General features: G+C 36.6%; 4 protein-coding genes across 6 annotated transcripts; 2 read left to right on the top strand and 2 right to left on the bottom strand.

Annotated features, from left to right (window-relative positions):
- Positions 1-805: 805 nt before the first annotated feature.
- LOC106405819 (BRASSINOSTEROID INSENSITIVE 1-associated receptor kinase 1-like) lies at positions 806-4,447 on the bottom strand. Its single transcript, XM_013846366.3, has 11 exons — positions 4,063-4,447; positions 3,800-3,932; positions 3,660-3,731; positions 3,427-3,570; positions 3,254-3,325; positions 3,092-3,163; positions 2,935-3,011; positions 2,735-2,866; positions 2,325-2,666; positions 1,410-1,804; positions 806-1,326 (listed from the first exon to the last, which is right to left on the bottom strand). The coding sequence occupies exons 1-11, from the start codon at positions 4,142-4,144 to the stop codon at positions 1,003-1,005; spliced, it is 1,845 nt and encodes a 614-aa protein (XP_013701820.2). The 5' UTR covers positions 4,145-4,447; the 3' UTR covers positions 806-1,002.
- Positions 4,448-8,914: 4,467 nt separating this feature from the next.
- LOC106403561 (transcription factor MYB54-like) lies at positions 8,915-10,141 on the bottom strand. 2 transcript variants are annotated; one of them, XM_022687401.2, is made up of 3 exons: positions 9,868-10,141; positions 9,388-9,762; positions 8,915-9,286 (listed from the first exon to the last, which is right to left on the bottom strand). In XM_022687401.2, exons 1-3 carry the CDS (start codon positions 10,025-10,027, stop codon positions 9,267-9,269), a joined length of 555 nt encoding a protein of 184 aa, XP_022543122.2. In that variant the 5' UTR covers positions 10,028-10,141; the 3' UTR covers positions 8,915-9,266. The 2 variants fall into 2 exon arrangements, with proteins under 2 accessions (XP_022543122.2, XP_013699830.2); XM_013844376.3 differs by having other exon boundaries at positions 8,915-9,762.
- Positions 10,142-12,989: 2,848 nt separating this feature from the next.
- Positions 12,990-14,581, top strand: LOC106405822 (copper-transporting ATPase PAA1, chloroplastic-like). 2 transcript variants are annotated; one of them, XM_013846368.3, is made up of 5 exons: positions 12,993-13,515; positions 13,620-13,673; positions 13,766-13,919; positions 14,183-14,264; positions 14,346-14,581. In XM_013846368.3, exons 1-4 carry the CDS (start codon positions 13,126-13,128, stop codon positions 14,221-14,223), a joined length of 639 nt encoding a protein of 212 aa, XP_013701822.2. In that variant the 5' UTR covers positions 12,993-13,125; the 3' UTR covers positions 14,224-14,264; positions 14,346-14,581. The 2 variants fall into 2 exon arrangements, with proteins under 2 accessions (XP_048594831.1, XP_013701822.2); XM_048738874.1 differs by lacking the exon at positions 14,346-14,581 and having other exon boundaries at positions 12,990-13,515; positions 13,766-14,223.
- A 231-nt stretch (positions 14,582-14,812) lies between these two features.
- LOC106405267 lies at positions 14,813-15,673 on the top strand. Its single transcript, XM_013845842.3, has 2 exons — positions 14,813-15,372; positions 15,474-15,673. Exons 1-2 carry the CDS (start codon positions 15,051-15,053, stop codon positions 15,494-15,496), a joined length of 345 nt encoding a protein of 114 aa, XP_013701296.2. The 5' UTR covers positions 14,813-15,050; the 3' UTR covers positions 15,497-15,673.
- Positions 15,674-19,462: the final 3,789 nt, after the last annotated feature.

The raw sequence follows: 19,462 nt of genomic DNA, 5'->3' as shown, positions 1-19,462 counted from the left end.
TTATCTAGCTACGACTGTTACGTGATCTTTAATTAAATAACTTTACTGTTAATCATCATATTTAATAGAGTTAGAGATTATATGAAAGATGTAATATATTACTCAGTGTTAAAAAAATAACATCACTGTTTGGTTGTTGCATGCATGTGTATATACGTTGACATCTATCCGTACGCTTTATGCTAGTGTGTTTCCTAGAGCTTTCACTTATTAGAGCATCTCCATTAGTGAACCCCATGAAAGGGGTTCACAAAGCATTTTTTTATTATTTTTTTTTTGGGTTGATTTTTGTATTAAAAAAAAAAAAATTATTTTTTCGAACCAGTCGCGGGCCGCCACGTGCCGTGGGGCCCGCACTACAGTGATGAATCAGGTTCACTGGGAAGGGGTGGAAGGCACAGGTTTATCACTATTCTTTATTTTAATATTTTTTTTTTTGGAATGTGTGTGAACCCCCCCCCCCCATAAGTTCACTATGTCTTTCCCAAAGCCTAAGAGCATCAGCATTAGTGAACTCCTTGGAAGGGGTTCACAAAGCATTTTTTTATTATTATTTTTTTCTGTTTGATTTTTGTTTTTAAAAAAAAAAAAAAAAAAAAATTATAACCGGACCAACCGCGGGCCGCCACGTGTCGTGGGGCCCGCGCTACAGTGATGATCCGGGTTCAGTGCAGTGAACTTCTAAGAGGGAGGTTTATTGCTTTTGTTTATTTTAATATTTTTTTTTTTCGAAAACTGTGTGAACTCTCCATGGAATTCACTAATGCAGATGCTCTTAGGCTTTGGGAGAGACATAGTGACCAGAGATTATAAACTTGTTCAGTTTTTAGCTTTCAAATATTCAAGTCCCTTTTCACGTAAACATTACAACTTACAAACCCCACCTGAATCTTCATACATGTACTCGCTTAAAGAACTCAATAATATGGATCAGCATAAACTAAACCCTTAATAAATACATAAGAAGAAAAATAAAGACAGAAATAATTCGTGTTACGAATCTTATCTTGGACCCGAAGGATAATCGTTTTCTATGTGGGAAGTGGAATCGCCAATGAGCCAAGCAGTGTTTGGTTGATTATAGTTTTGATAATTAAAATCTTGTCTGAACATTTCCTCCTTTTGCCACTCTTCCCATCTCTCAGCTAAACCATCTCCTTCAAGCATTCTCACAACTTCAGACATTTTGGGTCTTTCCATTGGTGAGCTCTGAGTGCAGAGCAGAGCCACTTGGATTAGCTTCTCCACTTCTTCGTCTATGTAATTACCCTGAAGATCAACATCTACTAGCGCTTCCAACTTCTTCTCTTTCAACAACCCTTTCACCTGTTGAATGGTACCAAACAAACACTTATAGCTAGCACAAATGGAAGCAACTATAAAAGTGGGAAACACATAAAAATATATACCCAGTCTAGTAACATGACATCATCGTCATTGGCGAGACGAGCAAGATCGAAAGCTCTTTGTCCAGTAATGAGCTCAAGAAGCATGACTCCATAACCAAACACATCTGTTTTCTCTGATGATTTACCAGTAGAAAGGTACTCAGGTGCTATATGACCAATCGTACCACGCACTGCGGTTGTTACATGTGTGTCTTTGTAGTCCATGAGTTTTGCAAGTCCAAAATCTCCGACCACGGCTTCAAAGTCTTCGTCCAACAATATATTTGCAGCTTTCACATCTCTATGAATGATCTTTGGGTCACAATGGTCATGAAGATATGCAAGCCCCCTTGCTGATCCTAACGCAATACCCTGTCTCTTTGGCCAATCAAGTGCTGGCTGAGACTCTGGACGGTCTAAGGACAAGATAAGAATAAAATATTACTAGCAGATCAACGCTTATACAAGTGAAACATTGACCTATGACCCCCCAAATTTTAATAAATATTTATATAAACATAAGCTCCCAAAATTGTTGATTATTTTAATTAAAAATCTTACTAAATTGCATGCAACCCCCAAAATCTCAGAACCGATACCAAAATTGTATATTTTTAAAAAATAATTCTTACTAAATTGCATATAACCCTCAAAATCTCATAAGCGTTCCAAAATTGTTTAAAATTTTAAATTAAATCTCAGAACCTGTACCAAACTTGTTTAAATTTTTTAACAAAAATTCTTACTAAATTCAAATTGCATATAAACCTCAAAATCTCAGAACAGGTACCAAAATTGTTTAAATTTTTTTAAACTAAAATTCTTACTAAATTGCATGTAACCCCAGAAACTCAGAACCGGTCCTAAACGAACTTTTAGGTATTTCCTTGCAGCAATTAGGAGGACAAGGAATAAGCTACAAGATGAGAGAGTTACCTCTTAAACAGGATGCAACACTTCCATTAGCCATGTAAGGATAAACAAGCAATCTCTCTGTTGGAGTCATGCAAAAACCACGAAGCCGAAGCAAGTTCCTATGAACTGCCATGCTGATCATCTCAACCTCGGTCTGGAACTGTAGTTCACCACCTTGAGTACGCTCCTCTTTCAGTCTTTTAATCGCCACCAAAGTGCTATCAGCCAACCTTCCTTTATAAACTTTACCAAAACCACCTCTACCCAATATGTTCCTATTGCTGAAATTATCAGAAGCAACTTGTAGTTCACGTAATGAAAACCTCTTGAGTTGTCCTAAATGCACCTCTGGGTCCTCTTCAGCTGTAACAAAACAAAAACTCAGCCAAAGTAGTGTCAATGAGAAAACAAGCCATGGATGTTTCTCTAACCTGGTACATCAAAGAAGTGATCTTGTGGTGTTTTCCTACGCCACAAAGCAAGTGCAATGGCTGGAACAGCGAAAAGAAGTGCAGCACCTGCAGCAACTCCTCCAGCAATAGCTCCAGTGATTCTATTACTCCCTGCAAGTATGATATGAACATCTTAGTCTTTGAATGTTTTTCAAGTAGACATAGACAAAACGAAGAACCTCCAGGTGATGGCGGTGTAGGAGAGATGGGAGGCGGCGGAGATGCAGGAAGAGGAGTCAAATTGGTATTCGCAAAACTGAAAATAAAATTTCAAATAATTAATCAACCGTTCTGACATGTCCACAAAAGGTTTAAATTAGGAGAAAGAAGCTAAACCTGATAGGTGTGAAAAGTGAAAAGGAACCATTAACAGGAATATCTCCGGTGAGAGGATTGTTTGAGAGATCCCTGCATTTCAAAATAAAGTTAATACCAAACAATGATAAGAAACAATGAACACAAAGGTACTAGGGAGAGAGAGACAAAAGGTACACTTACAGAACTTGAAGCGACAAGACAGCAGTCAAAGACCTTGGGATTTCTCCAGATAAGCTATTGTTATTAAGACGCCTAAACACAAGTAGGAATAGCTTTTCAAGGAAACTGAAGACAATAGTTAGGCTGATTATAAAAAAAAAGGGGGTAGTAAGAGAAGAGTGGGGGTTGCATACAAGAAACGGAGTTTCTGTAGTCGGCCAAGAGATTTTGGGATGGGACCGCTTAGATTGTTCAAGTAAAGATCCAAGCTCACCAACTCCGTTAAATTCCCAAGCGTCTCTGGGATTGTCTCAGTTATGTTATTGCTATAAAGCTCCCTGTATCATTACATTTACTTCCATATTACAAAAATTATCAAAGCTACTTCACCTAGATATATCATGTTTAAGAAGAGATGATTACTTACAGGTACTGCAAGTTTGGAAGCTGACCAAGCTGCATTACTAGCTGACCAGATAGATTCGCATTCCCAAGGTCACTGAGCAAAGAAGAATTCTTAGAAGGCAACATTCTTGGCGGCAGAGAGAAAGAAAGAAAGAAACTTACACACGTGTGACACTATTGTCACTATTGCAAGTAACATGAAACCATGTACAGGGAGTAACAAGAGTAGCATCCCAACTCTGGAGCACCTTGTTAGGGTCTGCTAAACTGTTCTTCAGTGCACTCAAAGCATCACCTGCGGTTTTAACCAAAAGAAAGAATCAAAAAAACACTTTTCAAACCTTTTCAATCAATTAATTACATAACATAACTCAAGTCAAATAGAAAACTCTGCTTATACAATAAATAATCGAAGAGAAGCAGACCTTCGGCGTTGCCAGCTACTCTGAGAACCAAATCGAAAACAAGAAGCAGCCATAAGAAGCTAGGTTTCATCATTCCTCGCATATTAAAAACGAACCCTAGAACAACTCTTCTTCATAGGATCTCGAATCAATGAGAAAAGCCCTTGACGCGTTTTCAACCGTTGACTATAATTTGAAGAGAAGACCAACCCAAATCGATAACCAAAGACTCTCTCAGAGCTATGTGTTTCCGATTTGAAAACGCCGAGCCGAGATCGCTGACCGTTGACTACTAAACCGGAGAAGTAAGATTGAGAGAAAACGAAGGAAGGAAGATGATAGAAACAAGTTATCGGAAGAAGAACGAATAATTAAAAAAAGAAAGATTATTACAAGAAAAAAAGTAAATGTGAAAGAAGACAAAGCCAAAGAGTTTTATCTGAGTTGGTACAGTGAAATTAAAAATGACATTTAATGCAAAACGAGGAAAACGACAAAAGTTTTGATGACGTGGCGCATTTCAAGCTCTTTTTAGCTGGTCAAAGTCAAACGCGCACGACTTCAACTGGGGATGATGTTGGTTATGTTCGTATGATGATAAAAAGCATGATGATGAATGGTGGGATACCATTCGTTATTACTTTTTTTTTTTTTGTCATCTGGTATTATTATTAGGGAAAATTGTTTTTTTAGACAAAAAAAACATATACATTGTCCTAATAGGATAAGTCTAACATAAGATTGTCTCATTAGACTAATATTTACCAAAATCCCAAGTCTATCCTTCGAAAATACAAATATAAACTAATTATAATTTATTAAAATATTATACTTTAAATTAACTAAATTAAATCAAAATCAACACATAAAAAATACCCAAATTAATTTTCATAACCCTAATCTCGTTATCTCTTGCCTTTCTCTCTAGGTGGCGACAAAGAAACCCGCTCTCTTACGGTGGAGCAACAAAGGCGAGACTTCTTCTCCGACGTAAAGAGTGTGTGCTCTGGCTTAGATCGTTTATCTCTCATGGTGGAGCGACGAAGACTAGACTTCTTCTCCGGCTTTAAGGTAACGTAGAGTCTTCTCCTTTCTATTTACTTATCATGCTTGTAATCTCGTGTCTAATATTCTTGTTTTGTGTCGTTCGCTGCATTTTTGGAATGATAATGCTTCGTTGTCTATTTCTTGATTAAGCTTTTCTGTTTATGAGTTTTTAGAATCAGAGAAAATGACGGCATTACAGAGGAGACTCTCGGTCTGTGTTTTCTGCAACTGAGGAAGTGGTTCTCACGCTCGTGTGAAGGATTGCGGGTTAAGAGTGTTGATTGCAGATCTTTATACCAGATGTAAGTTTCTTTCACAAACTATTTTTTTGTTTATCTGATGAATGGCCAGTATCATCATTCTTAATCTAATTTTTCTTCTGCTTGGTCTTAGTTTCATGGAGATTTGAAGACTAATGATATGGCTACATGGAACCACCCGAGTTCTGTTCTTGAAAGCATGTCTAGTCTACAAATATTCAACTGGTTACGACACGTTGGGAGATCACAAGATAGAGACATATGCGGTTGTATCTTGAATATCTCAATGGTAGATGTGCAAGTTGAATCACCCTCCACAGAATTCCCTGATGACTTCTATAGCTGAAACAATGAGCATTGAAATTTAGTTTGAAGCCACCAAAACCTCAAACCAAAAATTAGATAACTTCAAATTAGTTCACATCGGTTCATATTTGCTAGTAGACTCTGCATGGTGTTGCAACAAGGTTGTTAAAATTATAGCCAAACGTTTTGAACCTTCTGTTTGGTTGGTTTTATACTTGTGTTGACTCCAGATATATGATGAAGCATTTTTGTCTTTCCAAGAGATTACTATATGCACTTATAGAAAAGAATAGATGCATTTCTTTCATGTGATCATACAGATTCTACAATACCATTGGCAAACAAAAATTGAAGCAAAGTAACATTATTTCAAATGATTATATGATTGCGTTTGGTTAGTGAGTAAAAAAATCTGGGGAAGATGATGAACAAATTATGATTAATGTCACTCATTAAAAAAAAGAAAATGCCGTTTTGTTGCATCAATTCCAAAGCAAGTAACTTTTCCCTTTTTTTTTATCAACATTAAAACTCCAACCTGAAGCTACAAATAATTATCAAACACCACATGAGGCATAGACATGAATCATGGTAGAAATAATGTGAAATTTTTATGAAAATTTGTGAACAATCAATAGGATATAGAAGACGGCGAAGAAGGTTACCTAGTTTTTTTAGTTCCTTTTTCGTTTTTTTAAATCTATTTTTTCAAAATATAAAAGTGAATATTCTCAAATATTTTGTTTCCATATTTTTAGGAACTGATTTCTTATCCGTAGAATACAGCTACTCTGTAGAAATCGGTTTCTCCAGGTTTTTAGAATTATAGTAATGTGTAGATTTTGATTTCTACATGTTTTAGATTTATATTAAATATGTAGAAGTCGGTTTCTACGTGTTTTAGATTTATATTAATGTGTAGATTTTGATTTCTAAAGATTTTAGAATGGTAGTTTAAGCGCGGAATGTGTATTCTAAATATTTTTAGAATACTCCTATTTACGTAGATCACGTATTCTAAACATTGTAGATTCAATGAAAAAAGTAGATTTCGTTTTCTACTTCGTAGAATGCTATTTCTACTTTATTTAGAACATAATCTGAAATTTATGATTTCAACTTTTTTATAACTGAAAAAAATACCACTAAGTTCATATAAGTATTTTATCAAAAGTGATTATTTTTCCAAATTTTTTTTGTTTGTAAAACTGTTTATTAAATTTATATTCAAAAATATTAAAGGGTGTTATAGGTAAAAATGACACAAAATAGAGATTAGTCTAAAGGGACATAGTTATCATTTTTTTGCTCTAGAAAAACAATTTTCCCTTATTATTATAACAAGTTCATATGATACAAAAAGCCAAAAAAGGTTAAACACTTAAGACTAGGCCCAAAGAGATGGGCTACAAATAAAATTACAAAACCTAACAAGGCCCAACTAACTAAGATTGCACTCTGGAGGAGGAAACGTCATTTGTTGAGCCCACGTGCTCGAACCAGAGAAAGAAGGAGACACGCGTCAACCGAGGAACCCGCTTCCAACCTCCGCTGCAACGGAGCTTCAAGCCGGATCTCTGTACCACCGGAGACCAATCTCATCGGAGCAGAGCAACTACCAGCATAACTCACCGCGACCGAGTGAATCGCCGAGACAATCCATTAGCCGATTAAAAACGTATGATTTAACTAAAACCAACTTTATCAAAGATCTGGCCTTAACTTCATCCACCGAACTTCATCGACTGGAGCGTCACCGCCGGAGGATCTAGTCGGATGTTCCACCGGAAGCACACCGGAACAGGAACCCGTTCGAAGATAACCACCGCTGATGACGAGAACCGTATATGAGAACGCAACTTTATACAACGCCATAGTCTCTCCGCTTCAAAACAAAGAAATCCAATCAACATCGCCGTAGTCGATTCAATCGAAGCCGGAAGTTGATTGAATCAGAAGAAGCACGAAGAAGAGGAGAGTAAACATAATCCGGGAAGAACCCGTAAGAGAGCCGCCGTCAACAACGAAAGGAACGTGTGACGCGGTGCCAAAAGCTGACGATAACACCGGAGTTGCTAGTGCGTCGTCAGAGCCAAAGGCCGGCCGACCACCGAAGAAGAAGGTGCGACGCCGGAAGGGTAGCCCAACCACAGGCAGAGAGTCGCCGGAAAGACACCGGTGTAAGGTTTCTTCTCTTCAACTTCTCCTCTGTAAAAGTTTCTAAAGAGAGAACAGAGGAAAAGGAGAGAAGAACTTTTTTCATGAGAATTAGATATTTATGTCGCATTATTTCATTCGTTATTACTTTATTTATCATTAATATTATAATGTAAAAAAAAAAGACGTGTTTAAACTTTTAAGGGTGAGTCCAAATTGGCCCAGCTCAGTTTGTAGAGGCTCTTTTTGTTTTGTGGGCTCTAGATAAAACTAGTCCAGCTATTTGGATATTATCTAGAAATATATGAAAAATGAAACAAATAAAAAACTTAGATTTATAGTTTGCAAGTACAAATATCTGACGAGGAAAAAATGATATCTAAATAAAAAAATAGACGCATATAAAACAAACGTAATATTGCACTGCTTACGTTTTTTAGTGTATATATTTTCATTTTAAAATACTGAAACAATAAAAATATGGTGTGCAAAGCTTAAGCTACGAATGGACGAAAAATAAATATGTTTTTTTTTCTTGTCTCGCTGTGTGTGTCGTGGCTAATGATATGAAGAAAGATAATTCAATCATAATTTAAAAAAAAGTTTTACATGGTTTGGTTTGGGTAACATAGTAACAAAGTATAGTTTTGTGAGATTTTTGTTTGTAGATGACTAAAGTGTCTAGCTTTAAAAGATTATATAACTTGGAATTCATATAACTTGTGTAGTTTTAATATTATGCTTTTTGCAAATTATATATTGTTTCCCACAGTCGCAAAAACTATATATGATAGATTAAGAAATTGGTTTTAAGCAGGTCCGTAAAGCCAGCTAGAAGAAAACGATTAATCCATTTCTCCAGAACCATGCAAATATGTGTGTACGTAGCTAGTGACGATCTTAATGTAACTAACGCATTATAAATATCATACAAAACATGCTTTCTAATACAAGCTCCCATTTAGATACACAAATTTCAAGCTTTACAAGTTCTAATACAATAATTAGCAATTTGGTAATATATAAAATTAGTAGACTTGCATATATCTTTGTGTATAAATACGCCCTATAATATGCAAAAACAGATTTATTACATGAATCAGTACGAAACATCAAACCGTGCATTATACTAACGAAGTAACGATACATGTATGTGTAATATACCAATTCAAGTGCATGCGATATACATATATAAAGAGACACCTAATAATGATATGTTTATGTATATATGGATGGATGGAAAGCGAGAGTTGTAACTGATTTTCATATGAGATTTTAAGGAAGCAAAAGGCTGAAAATGATACCTAACCCTAACGATAGATACCCTTAAGATCACTGAGTTGTGACATTATATCCTAAGAAAGTAATCCAACTCCAAGAAAATCAATGAAAGTAACATTTTTCTTCCCACCATTATCTCCCATGGATGGTCCATCTTCACTTATTGAGTTTTTCTTATGATCTGGTGTAGCTGCCTGAAATTCGTAATTGTGATGATCCACCAACTCTTTAGACTTTATTCTCTCAGGATAAATGTCTTTGTGTAAATTTGAGATAGATGATGATCCAAACTGACCATCTTTAGGTGCAGGAACAAAAGTGTAAGGCCAGAGACCGCGACTCTTGTCCTTTTGATACGTCCATAACCCAAACTGGGATCTATCTAGCCTTGTAAGACTAGAACTATGGCTAAAAATATTATGCCAACTTTGGTTGAACGTAGAAGTGGCCGTGGAAGAAGAGCTTTCACGTTTGCGTCTAGCTATGATGACATGGAAATGGTTCTTGACAGCGTTATCCGTCCGCCCAGGGAATAATCGGGCAATGGATGCCCAACGATTCCCCTGGAACCGATGAGCTTGGAGAAGTCTCTCTTCTTCTTCCTCTGTGAAAGGTTTCTTGGTGATGTTTGGATCGAGTTGATTGTACCATCTCAATCTACAGCTTTTCCCTATGAATCGGTATCACTCTCTATTATTTACAAAAACACATAGATCTACTACAATTTTCATTAGAAAATACATATATGAAAAAGATGAAGATATGAATTTATTACCTGATCTTCCATAGAGATGTTGAGCAATGAAATTCCAGTTCTTGGGACCATATTGTTCCACGAGTTGCCGGAGATGATCGTCTTCGATAGGTCTCCAGTGACCTCTTTGACAACTTATTTTCTTATTGTCAAAACTATTGCTTCCTCTAGACATTTCCATGGATGCAATCTCTATCTCCACCTACATCAAACCGAACAATTGTTGAGGAAAGATGAATAAGATAGATTAGTCTAAGGTGAAATGATAAAAATGATGAAAATATAAGACATAAGAAAGAAAAATAAAAGGAATATAAAAGAGAGGGTTGGTCTTGGTTCTCTTCTCTTCTTTAGGGTTATAGATGATAAGTCACTTTTATTCTTTTTACAAGACACCCTCTCATTTTTATATAGTATGCTTATTATTCTCATCTCTAATGTATCTAATTTTCATAACAAATTTTTCATTCTTATTATTTTTCCAAAATATGTTTTATTTGGTTGGATTCCATCTTATTCTTCTGATTACAAATAGCGGAATCATTCGTAGTTTCGAAGATGTAAGTAGCTTTAAATAGATTATAAAAAAACAAATCACATGCCTTATTAAAAAAAATTAAAAGTAAAAGAGACTAACTTTAAAACTTTGAAGTTTTACCATGATTTTTTCTTCTTATCTACAACTCATACATACATGCACACAGATTTGAAACCGAGTTAGATGTCACATGTTGAGTACCATCTTAAAATATATATTGTTCTAGTATCTCAGCTTGACCAAGTAAATGAGTATGGTCAAAATAGGGGGCACACAACTTCTATAAATTCATATATATATATGTTATTTTAATTATATAACTAGGATAAAACATGCGCCTTGTGCATGGTAAGTTTATTTGTATATATTATCGATAATTTTTATATATATATTTGATCATTTTATTTATACATATACAATGTTTTGTTTTTATTATATAGTTTCTTTCCGATGGACCGGATCAATTTTTATTAAAAATTGTTGAACTAAACTATAATTAATATATCATTGGTTGATCGGATTGAATATTAAACAAATTATGACATAGAAACTTTTTTTTCACCGAACACATTCTTGAAAAATATGAACAGTATTGTTTCCACATTTGAATTACTTTGACATCTATGTTCCATATGGTTTTGAAAGGTTTATAAGATCAACTATCGAATAGATACACGTCATTTTAATGTTTTTAGTCATATACTTAAGCAAAACTTACATTTTTGTAATTTAAAATTGTTTTAAAAAATTCAATATATAATATATAAGAAAAAAATATAACATATAAGAATAATATAATATATAAGGTTTTCTCATTTTTGTAATTTAAAGTCGTTTAATTTTTTTTAAATAAAACATATAAGGTTTTCTCATTTTTGTAATTTAAAGTCATTTAAAAAAAAATATAACATATAATAAAAAAAATCTAATTTTTTATTATATGGTTAATGTGACTGTTTAATTTTTTTTTATAATATAAAATTAAACAAAAATGAAAAAGGATGCAAAAATTGTTATCAACTCTTATTATTCATAGTTATTAATTTTTATATATATGTTAAATCATATTTAGTAATTTTGTAACTTTTATTTAAGGAAAGATTACACATAATTTTTATATTTTAGGTTAATACAATGTTTCCTATTAATTGGATTTGGACTAATATTTTTTTAATTGATTCTAAAGTTTCACGTAAGCTAAATTGATATATATCTTAATTAAGTGACATCTAAGCATAGTTTTTTTTAGTTAGTACAAATTTAAAGTTATAACTTTTTAAATGAGCTTCAATTAATATATAGGGATAATCGTTTACAAAAGCTCAGTAACTTTTCCAGCTTTCATTGCCTCTCTATATATGTATATACTACAACTTTTTTGAGATTAGATGTTTTCATCTGATATACCATTGCTTTCGGTATTTTGCTTATAGATAGTTTGATGTGTCTTTTGAGATGTTACGATTATAGCATAATATATAGATAATTAAACACGATGTTCAGATCCTCAATGTGGCATGATGCGGTCTGAACCAAGTTTGTATTTTGTGACGCATTTTGGATCCCAAGTTGAGAACCAGTGTATTTGTGAAATGTATGCGTTGTAATTCCGTAGAAACTGAAACTTCAGAGGCTCAGAGCTATGATATACTCACATGAATCTGAATCAGATGATTTTACCAAGAGCCGCTTGTATTGGACACCTTACTTTCCACATTGTCCATCGTTTCCATCACAAAGTAGAGAAAACAACATGGTTATGTGTATTATGTAATACCTCACTTTATTTACAGTTGCCGAGGAAAATGCATATTAGATACGAGACGGTATTCACAACTGAAACGATGACAGTACCACCTCTGTTACATTCAACATTCATGTACAGATGTACTAATATAGTTTAGTTGAAAACGTTGAGCACCTGAGGTTCCAAACTTTGTTCCAGTGACCTGTAAACTATTGAAACAATTTATTTCTCATGCACGTTGTCAAAGAGACCATCAGATTCTGTGATGGCAACATCACCGTCTTCTAATTCCGCATGGTAAAAATGCAGATTGTGTGAAACAAGACCGCATACACTGTTGTTTTCTTTTTGTGTGTTGGGTAATAATATGAGGTGGCTTGACTTAATAAACCGGTAAATCAGTTAAAATTTGTAAGTAGGCATAATCATAGTCATAGGCCTGGGTTTCTTTTGGTTTATTTGGATCGTCTATTTTCGCTTTTGATTTGTTTGGTTCCACTATAATCGGTTTGATTAATTTTGGTCTTTCAAATAATTATCCGAAACCAGCCAATTTTTGTGGTTAAATTTGGTAAAATTTCAAGAAAGAATCAGTTAATTTTGGTAGGTTTCTTTTTTCGGTTAGTTTAGTTTGGTTGTTTTCGGTTCGAAATTATTTTAAAAAATGCTTAATTTTGTTTGAAAAACCGGATTCAACCGACCACCGAACCAAATCAAAAACTGTTTTTTTTTTCAATAACTTTACCGAACTCATAACCGGTTTTGAACTGAAAACCAAAAAAATTGGTTAGGTTTGGCTGGTTGGTTCGGGTGTAAATCCAAGGGCTACACATAGTATACTTTGACAAACCAAAACAAGTTGTACGACAACAAGAGTATGTTAGACAAGTTTCAGACCTGACACAACTCATCTAGAAGAAGTAAACTAAAACAAAGACAGGCCCGTGAACGTGGAGTAAATAAAAAGATAACGAGAATCTCAGGAACCACTTCCATGGAGTCTACACTCGCTGTTTTCTCAATCGTCTCGGCAACAACGACGGCCAGAACAACTGGTCCTTCATTGCCTCTCATCACTAGTCACAATTCCGGCGCCAGACACGTCCACCCTCTATTGCTCGCTCGCTCCTCTCCGGCCGTTCGCGGTCTTGGTGGCTTGGGAGCTGCTGGTTTGCCGGTGAACCGACGCCGTTTGCAATGTTTGCCCAGCTCATCTCCCTCATTCAGTGGCGGCGGTGCTGGATTCGGCGGGTATAGCGGCGGAAGCGGCGGTGGAGGTGGAGGAGGATCGGATAGTGGTGATTCAAAGTCGAAATTGGGTGCTGGAGCAGGTGATGGCGGCGTCTCTGTTCCATCTTCAGACATCATTGTTCTCAATGTCGGAGTATGTTTACTCTCTCTCTCTCTCTGTCTCTTTCTCTTAATGATTGATGATTATAAATTCACTTAACTGTTATGTTTTACATCGAATGTTCTACTGAATTAAAGGGGATGACATGTGGTGGTTGTTCAGCAAGTGTGAAGAAGATCCTGGAGAGCCAAGTAAGACTTTAAAGACCAAACTCGTGTGTCATGGTCTTTAGAAATAATTTCTGATTATTTTGATTTAGATTTTCTTGTCTTTTGCTATATAGCCACAAGTTGCTTCTGCTAGTGTTAACCTCACCACCGAGACAGCAATAGTGTGGCCTGTACCGGAAGCCAGAAGTGTACCTGATTGGCAAAAGACTTTAGGCGAGACCCTTGCTAATCATCTCACCAACTGCGGTTTTCAGTCTACTCCTCGAGGTGAGACGGTCCAGCAAAGGTTCATTTGGAATCAATCAGGATAGTCCAGAGATGAACATTTAGTTAGCTACTAAGATGACTGCATGATACAGAGACTAATACCAGTTGAACTTTAGTATAGCCCTGTGAATTGGTTTAGCCTCTTATTAATTTTATTTGGAAACATGGTGCCTTAATTAAGATTTAATTTTCCAATAATGCTAATTGATTGAAAGTAAAAAACACAAGTCTCGTTATCTTTTTGTGAATCCTGGTTGCTGTAGGGGAAGTTCCTGAAGATATTGCTGGAGAGATTGCACCGTAACAGTATGAAAAATTTCGCCAGCAGCAATAACTAAAGATATGGTAATGAGTCATGTGTGATAATTGTTAATTGTGGATTTGAGCAGCTGATTAAGTATGCTAACTTACTTTTCCTTTTAACAGATGATTAAGAGCAATTGCTAGTGAGGAATGGATTGTGAACATAAGTTTCTGGTTCTTGTGGTAATTTGTTGTCAGTCTCCTTTGTGATATATTGGTTTATTGGTTATCATAAGGCCATGTATTTATCTTATGTTTTCCATTGATGTCATTCCTTCTCTGGACCAGACAGCATAATCTTGTTCTATAACAAAACAATTAGTGGTGTCACCTGAGGACCCTCTTTGTTATCTTTTACTGTTGTTTGGTGTCCTTTATCTATCTTCTATTTTAAGAACATGGGAGAAGAGTACATATCAAAGATGGAGAAGAGAAAGCACTTTCAGGAGTATCATAAGAGCAGTATATCCTCCACTTACATTTATCACCTATTGCACACCTAAAGCTAAAGTGGTTTAATAAACGCTAATAACTAGATTAATTAAATTTGATGTTTTTAAATAAGTTTGTATAGTTTGGTAAAGAAGCCAAACTTTTTGAGATATAGGTCTGGGGTGAAATAGGAGGAAAGACATTACTATAGGTGGAATATGGTGCCAACCCTTAAAATAGAGCACTCCCTACTCTTGTCTCCACTACTAACCAAAAAGATGTTACTAAATAACTAAGTATGTCATTAACGCCTTGTGCTATATAAACAAATCTATCGCCAGACCAAAACAATCATCACACCGTAGATTTCATTACAAACCGTTGAAATAAGAAAAGATGGGAAGTGGAATGATAACTGTAATGGTTGTAGCAATAGCTTTCTTCATGATCGGTTCCGACAATGTCAACATGGCGACAGCTCAGCTCTGTGGAGCTAACCTGTCGGGACTGGTGAATGAGTGTCAACGTTACGTTAGCAACGCCGGACCAAATTCTCCGCCGCCGTCTCGGTCTTGTTGTGCTCTGATCCGTCCTATAGATATACCGTGTGGTTGTCGCTACGTTACTAGGGATGTTATGAACACTTTTGATATGGACAAACTGATTTACGTTGCTCGTTCTTGTGGCAAGAAGATTCCATCTGGCTATAAATGTGGAAGTAAGTACAATTTGAACCAAGTTTATTAACATACTATATTAATCTTATGATTCGTTTCTTATTTGTAACCGTATGTCATCATTTGGATTTGAATCTATTAGGTTACACCATTCCGGCGGCTTAGTTAAAGAGAAGGATATATGCCAACAGAACTTGAGTAAAAAAATTAATAAGATGTATTTATTTTTGAATAATGACGATGATGATTACGATGACAGGATTTGGGTCTTGTAATAAGTTTATGTAAATCAAAATGGAGGTCATGGTTGGAAGGTAATAAGATGGTAATAGTTTGTGAGCATTCAGTCAGATCATTATAGTGCCCTTATGTTTTTGCTTCATAAGGAGAAGTAAAAAAATAAACAAATGTCTGAATTATATAACTCATTCCCTACAAGTATTCCAGTTACAATTACTTAACTTCGAGTTTTGTTCGATCAATTACCATCAAAGTCCCAAAAAATAGGATTAAATGACTCGTGGCTTGATACTTGAGAAAGTTTTGTTTGTGGATTCAAAAACAAAACTAAACCAAACCAGATGTATCTTGGAGACACGTTTGTTGGGTTTCCCTCCTTAAGCCCAAAACTAATCAAATCATAATCAAGCCTTATCCCAAGAAGAAGAAGTATCTAGAGGAAGAAGAAGAGTGTGGAAGAAGAAGTGTGTAGAAGATGGAGAAGTCTCTAGAATTAGCTTGTAGTTACTCTTCCACTAGTATAAATAGGAGTGTAGAGCTCACTTGTAAAATCATCCAAGAATCAAGCAAAGTAATAGAAAGAAAACATTTCATAAAAGGTTCCAAAAGTCTTTAAGAAATCTCCAAACACAAGCCTTACTAAAAATCCCTTTCCTAAAATACGAAGGTTATCTCGAACATAAACCGTCTACATTCCATCTTAACCTCTCGAAGAAAATATTATCCGCTATTTTTCCCAACAACTGGTATCAGAGCCGAGTTACCGGTTATCTTTGAAGAAGTGAAGATGGAGGCCACCGTTACCTTTGAAGGTGATATGTTCAAGCTCACGACGGACAACTTCTCTTATTGGAAACCGATGATGGAAGATCATCTTTATTGCAAAGATTTGCATGAGCCCATCATCATGAAGGATAAGCCGGAAGGAAAGGATGATAAAGCATGGGAGATTCTTAATAGAAAAGCGGTTGCCGTAATACGCAAGTATGTCGACCGATCCCTCTTTGAACATGTCTCTACCTACACAAATGCTTTTGAATTATGGACAAAACTTGAATCCATGATTCAAAAGAAAACACCTCGAAACAAAGCTCTTCTTGTTCGACGGTTGGTAAAGTTAGAGTACAAGGATGGCCAGAGCATGATGGAGCACTTGAACAATTTCAAGGGGATCGTAAATCAACTTAACAAAGTTGATATGAAGGTTGAAGACGAAATGCAAGCCCTTTTACTCCTTAGTTCACTGCCGGAGAGTTGGGACACACTAGTTGTCACTCTAAGCAATTCAGCACCGGAGGGAAAGCTTACCATGGACACCGTCACTGATAGCCTTCTAAATGAAGAAGTTCGCAGGAAGGAGCGAGGATCGAGCTCTTATTCAGAAGCTAACATTGTTGATAGACGGGGTAGAGAAGAGACTCGTGGTCACAACAGAAGCAGAGGACGAGACCAATCTCGAGGAAGATCCAAGTCACGTCCAAAAGTTACCTGCTATTATTGCGGCAAGCCGGGTCACATAAAGTCGGAATGTCGGTTTTTCAAGAAAGACAAACAAACCGATAATATCAAACCAGACCGGTTCAATCCTACAAAGAAGCATGAAGACAAGACTACCACCATTGTGGAAGACCAGAGCGAAGAATTATATCTCATTGGAGAATGTAATCTTAGCTCTGATGATAGTTCATGGATCGTTGATTCTGGTGCTTCTTTTCATGTCACCCCTCATGGAAGCTTCTTCACAACCTACCAAATTGGTGACTTCGGTAATGTTCAAATGGGAAATCAAGGAAGAAGCAAGATCGTTGGAAAGGGGGATGTTAATCTTACATCAAACACGGGATGTAAGATAGTTCTCAAAGATGTGAGGCATGTCCCCGACATTCGGCTCAATCTCATATCAACCGGGAAGCTCGATGATGCCGGTTTCGATAGCCACTTTGGTAGTGGCAAATGGAAGCTAACCAAAGGAAGTTTGATCATGGCTCGAGGAAGTAAAGAAGGCTCATTATATGTGACTCAAGCCAAGCTTTGCAAGGAAGAAGTAAATGTCGCAAGTGATGACATGGATATATGGCACCGAAGACTCGGGCATATAAGTGAGAAAGGTTTAAACATACTTTCTCGCAAGAAACTTCTTCCTGATATGAAAGGTCTCTCTCTCTCACCATGTCATGATTGCTTAGCCGGAAAACAACATAGAGTCGCTTTCCGAAGATCGTCTACGCCTATGAGAAGAAAGCATATTCTTGATCTTGTGCATACTGACGTATGCTCCATGTCCGAGAAATCCAATGGAGGTGCATCATATTTCGTCACCTTTATTGATGACCATTCAAGAAAGGTGTGGATACATCTTTTGAAAACAAAAGATCAAGTTCTCGATGCTTTCAAGGAGTTTGTAGCCCAAGCAGAACGAAGTACGGGTCAAAAACTCAAGTGTGTTCGATCTGACAATGGTGGAGAGTATCGAGGTCCCTTTGAAGCGTTTTGCAAAGCTCATGGAATCAGAATGGAGAAGACACCACCAAAGACGCCGCAACTGAATGGGCTAGCTGAAAGAATGAATCGAACGATCACAGAAAGAGTTCGGTGCATGCTCTCTCACGCTAAACTACCCAAGCAATTTTGGGGAGAAGCCATAAAGACTGCAGTGGACGTCATAAATCTCACACCATCAGTTCCTTTGGAAGGCGATGTCCCGGAGGAATTTTGGTCGGGTAAGAAGGTTTCTTACAGCCATTTAAAGGTGTTCGGTTGCAGAGCGTTCGTCCATATACCTAAGGATGAACGAGCCAAGCTAGACTCCAAGACTAAAGAGTGCATCTATCTTGGGTCACCTAGAGATGATTTCGGCTATCGGCTTTGGGATCCGGTTAACAGAAAAGTTATCCGGAGCAGAGATGTTGTTTTCTTCGAAGATCAAACAATCGAAGACATCAACAAATTAAAGAAACCAAAGCTAAGGGTTGTAAGGAATGAAGATTCTTATAAGCCCCAAGATCATGAACAAGTGATTGGAGATGACGGCGAAGGGGATCCCATCATGGATCCGAATGGTGATGAAGGTGAAGAAGAAGATCAAGTGGAGCCAGAGGAAGAACATGAGCCAAGAAGGTCTGGAAGAGAGACAAGACCATCTGTAAAATACTATCGAGATGAGTACGTCAATCTTACAGATGAGGGGGAGCCTCAAAGCTATGAAGAGGCCATAGGAGACACTCATAAAGATGAGTGGGTTGAAGCCATGCAAGATGAAATGCAATCCTTGCATGATAATCACACTTACGAGCTGGTGAAGCTACCAAAAGGAAAGAGAGCCTTGAAGAACAAGTGGGTGTACAGGTTGAAGTATGAGGAGAGAAGCTCAAATCCAAGATACAAAGCCCGATTGGTTGTGAAAGGATTCAACCAGAAGAAAGGCATAGATTTTGAAGAAATATTCTCTCCAGTAGTGAAGATGTCCTCTATCCGAGTGGTTCTTGGTCTAGCAGCAGTTCTAGACTTGGAGATTGAACAACTCGATGTCAAGACGGCCTTTCTACACGGTGAACTCGAGGAGGAGATCTATATGGAGCAACCTGAAGGATTCAAGGTTCCAGGAAAAGAAGACTTGGTGTGCCGATTAAAGAAGAGTCTTTACGGCCTCAAGCAAGCCCCAAGACAATGGTACAAGAAGTTTGACTCCTTCATGGTGGACCACAACTTCAAGAAAACCAAGAATGATCATTGCGTTTTCATAAAGAAGTATGAAAGCGGCGACTTTCTCATATTATTGCTTTATGTTGACGATATGTTAATTGTTGGCCAAGATCGCAACAAGATAGCCGCATTGAAGAAAGATTTGGGAAGGTGTTTTGCGATGAAAGATCTGGGGCAAGCGAGACAGAT

Source organism: Brassica napus, chromosome A8 (genome assembly GCF_020379485.1).
Source record: "Brassica napus cultivar Da-Ae chromosome A8, Da-Ae, whole genome shotgun sequence".
In the NCBI taxonomy this organism is placed as follows: domain Eukaryota; kingdom Viridiplantae; phylum Streptophyta; class Magnoliopsida; order Brassicales; family Brassicaceae; genus Brassica; species Brassica napus.
Note: the sequence above shows the minus strand (reverse complement) of the source record. Positions and strands in the feature narration are given on the sequence as shown.

Bases quoted from the DNA above. Each gene is read 5' to 3' on its own strand.
- LOC106405819 (XM_013846366.3), bottom strand. From the start codon at position 4,144: ATGCGAGGAATGATGAAACCTAGCTTCTTATGGCTGCTTCTTGTTTTC. The intron at 3,012-3,091 runs GTTTAGCTTCTT...TTTTATTTTCAG, and splicing joins TCACTTTTCACACCTATCAG to TTTTGCGAATACCAATTTGA. The intron at 2,867-2,934 runs GTTCTTCGTTTT...TCATACTTGCAG, and splicing joins TACACCGCCATCACCTGGAG to GGAGTAATAGAATCACTGGA.
- LOC106403561 (XM_013844376.3), bottom strand. From the start codon at position 10,027: ATGGAAATGTCTAGAGGAAGCAATAGTTTTGACAATAAGAAAATAAGT. The intron at 9,763-9,867 runs GTAATAAATTCA...ACCGATTCATAG, and splicing joins ACATCTCTATGGAAGATCAG to GGAAAAGCTGTAGATTGAGA.
- LOC106405822 (XM_048738874.1), top strand. From the start codon at position 13,126: ATGGAGTCTACACTCGCTGTTTTCTCAATCGTCTCGGCAACAACGACG. The intron at 13,516-13,619 runs GTATGTTTACTC...ACTGAATTAAAG, and splicing joins TCATTGTTCTCAATGTCGGA to GGGATGACATGTGGTGGTTG. The intron at 13,674-13,765 runs GTAAGACTTTAA...TTTGCTATATAG, and splicing joins AGAAGATCCTGGAGAGCCAA to CCACAAGTTGCTTCTGCTAG.
- LOC106405267 (XM_013845842.3), top strand. From the start codon at position 15,051: ATGGGAAGTGGAATGATAACTGTAATGGTTGTAGCAATAGCTTTCTTC. The intron at 15,373-15,473 runs GTAAGTACAATT...TGAATCTATTAG, and splicing joins ATCTGGCTATAAATGTGGAA to GTTACACCATTCCGGCGGCT.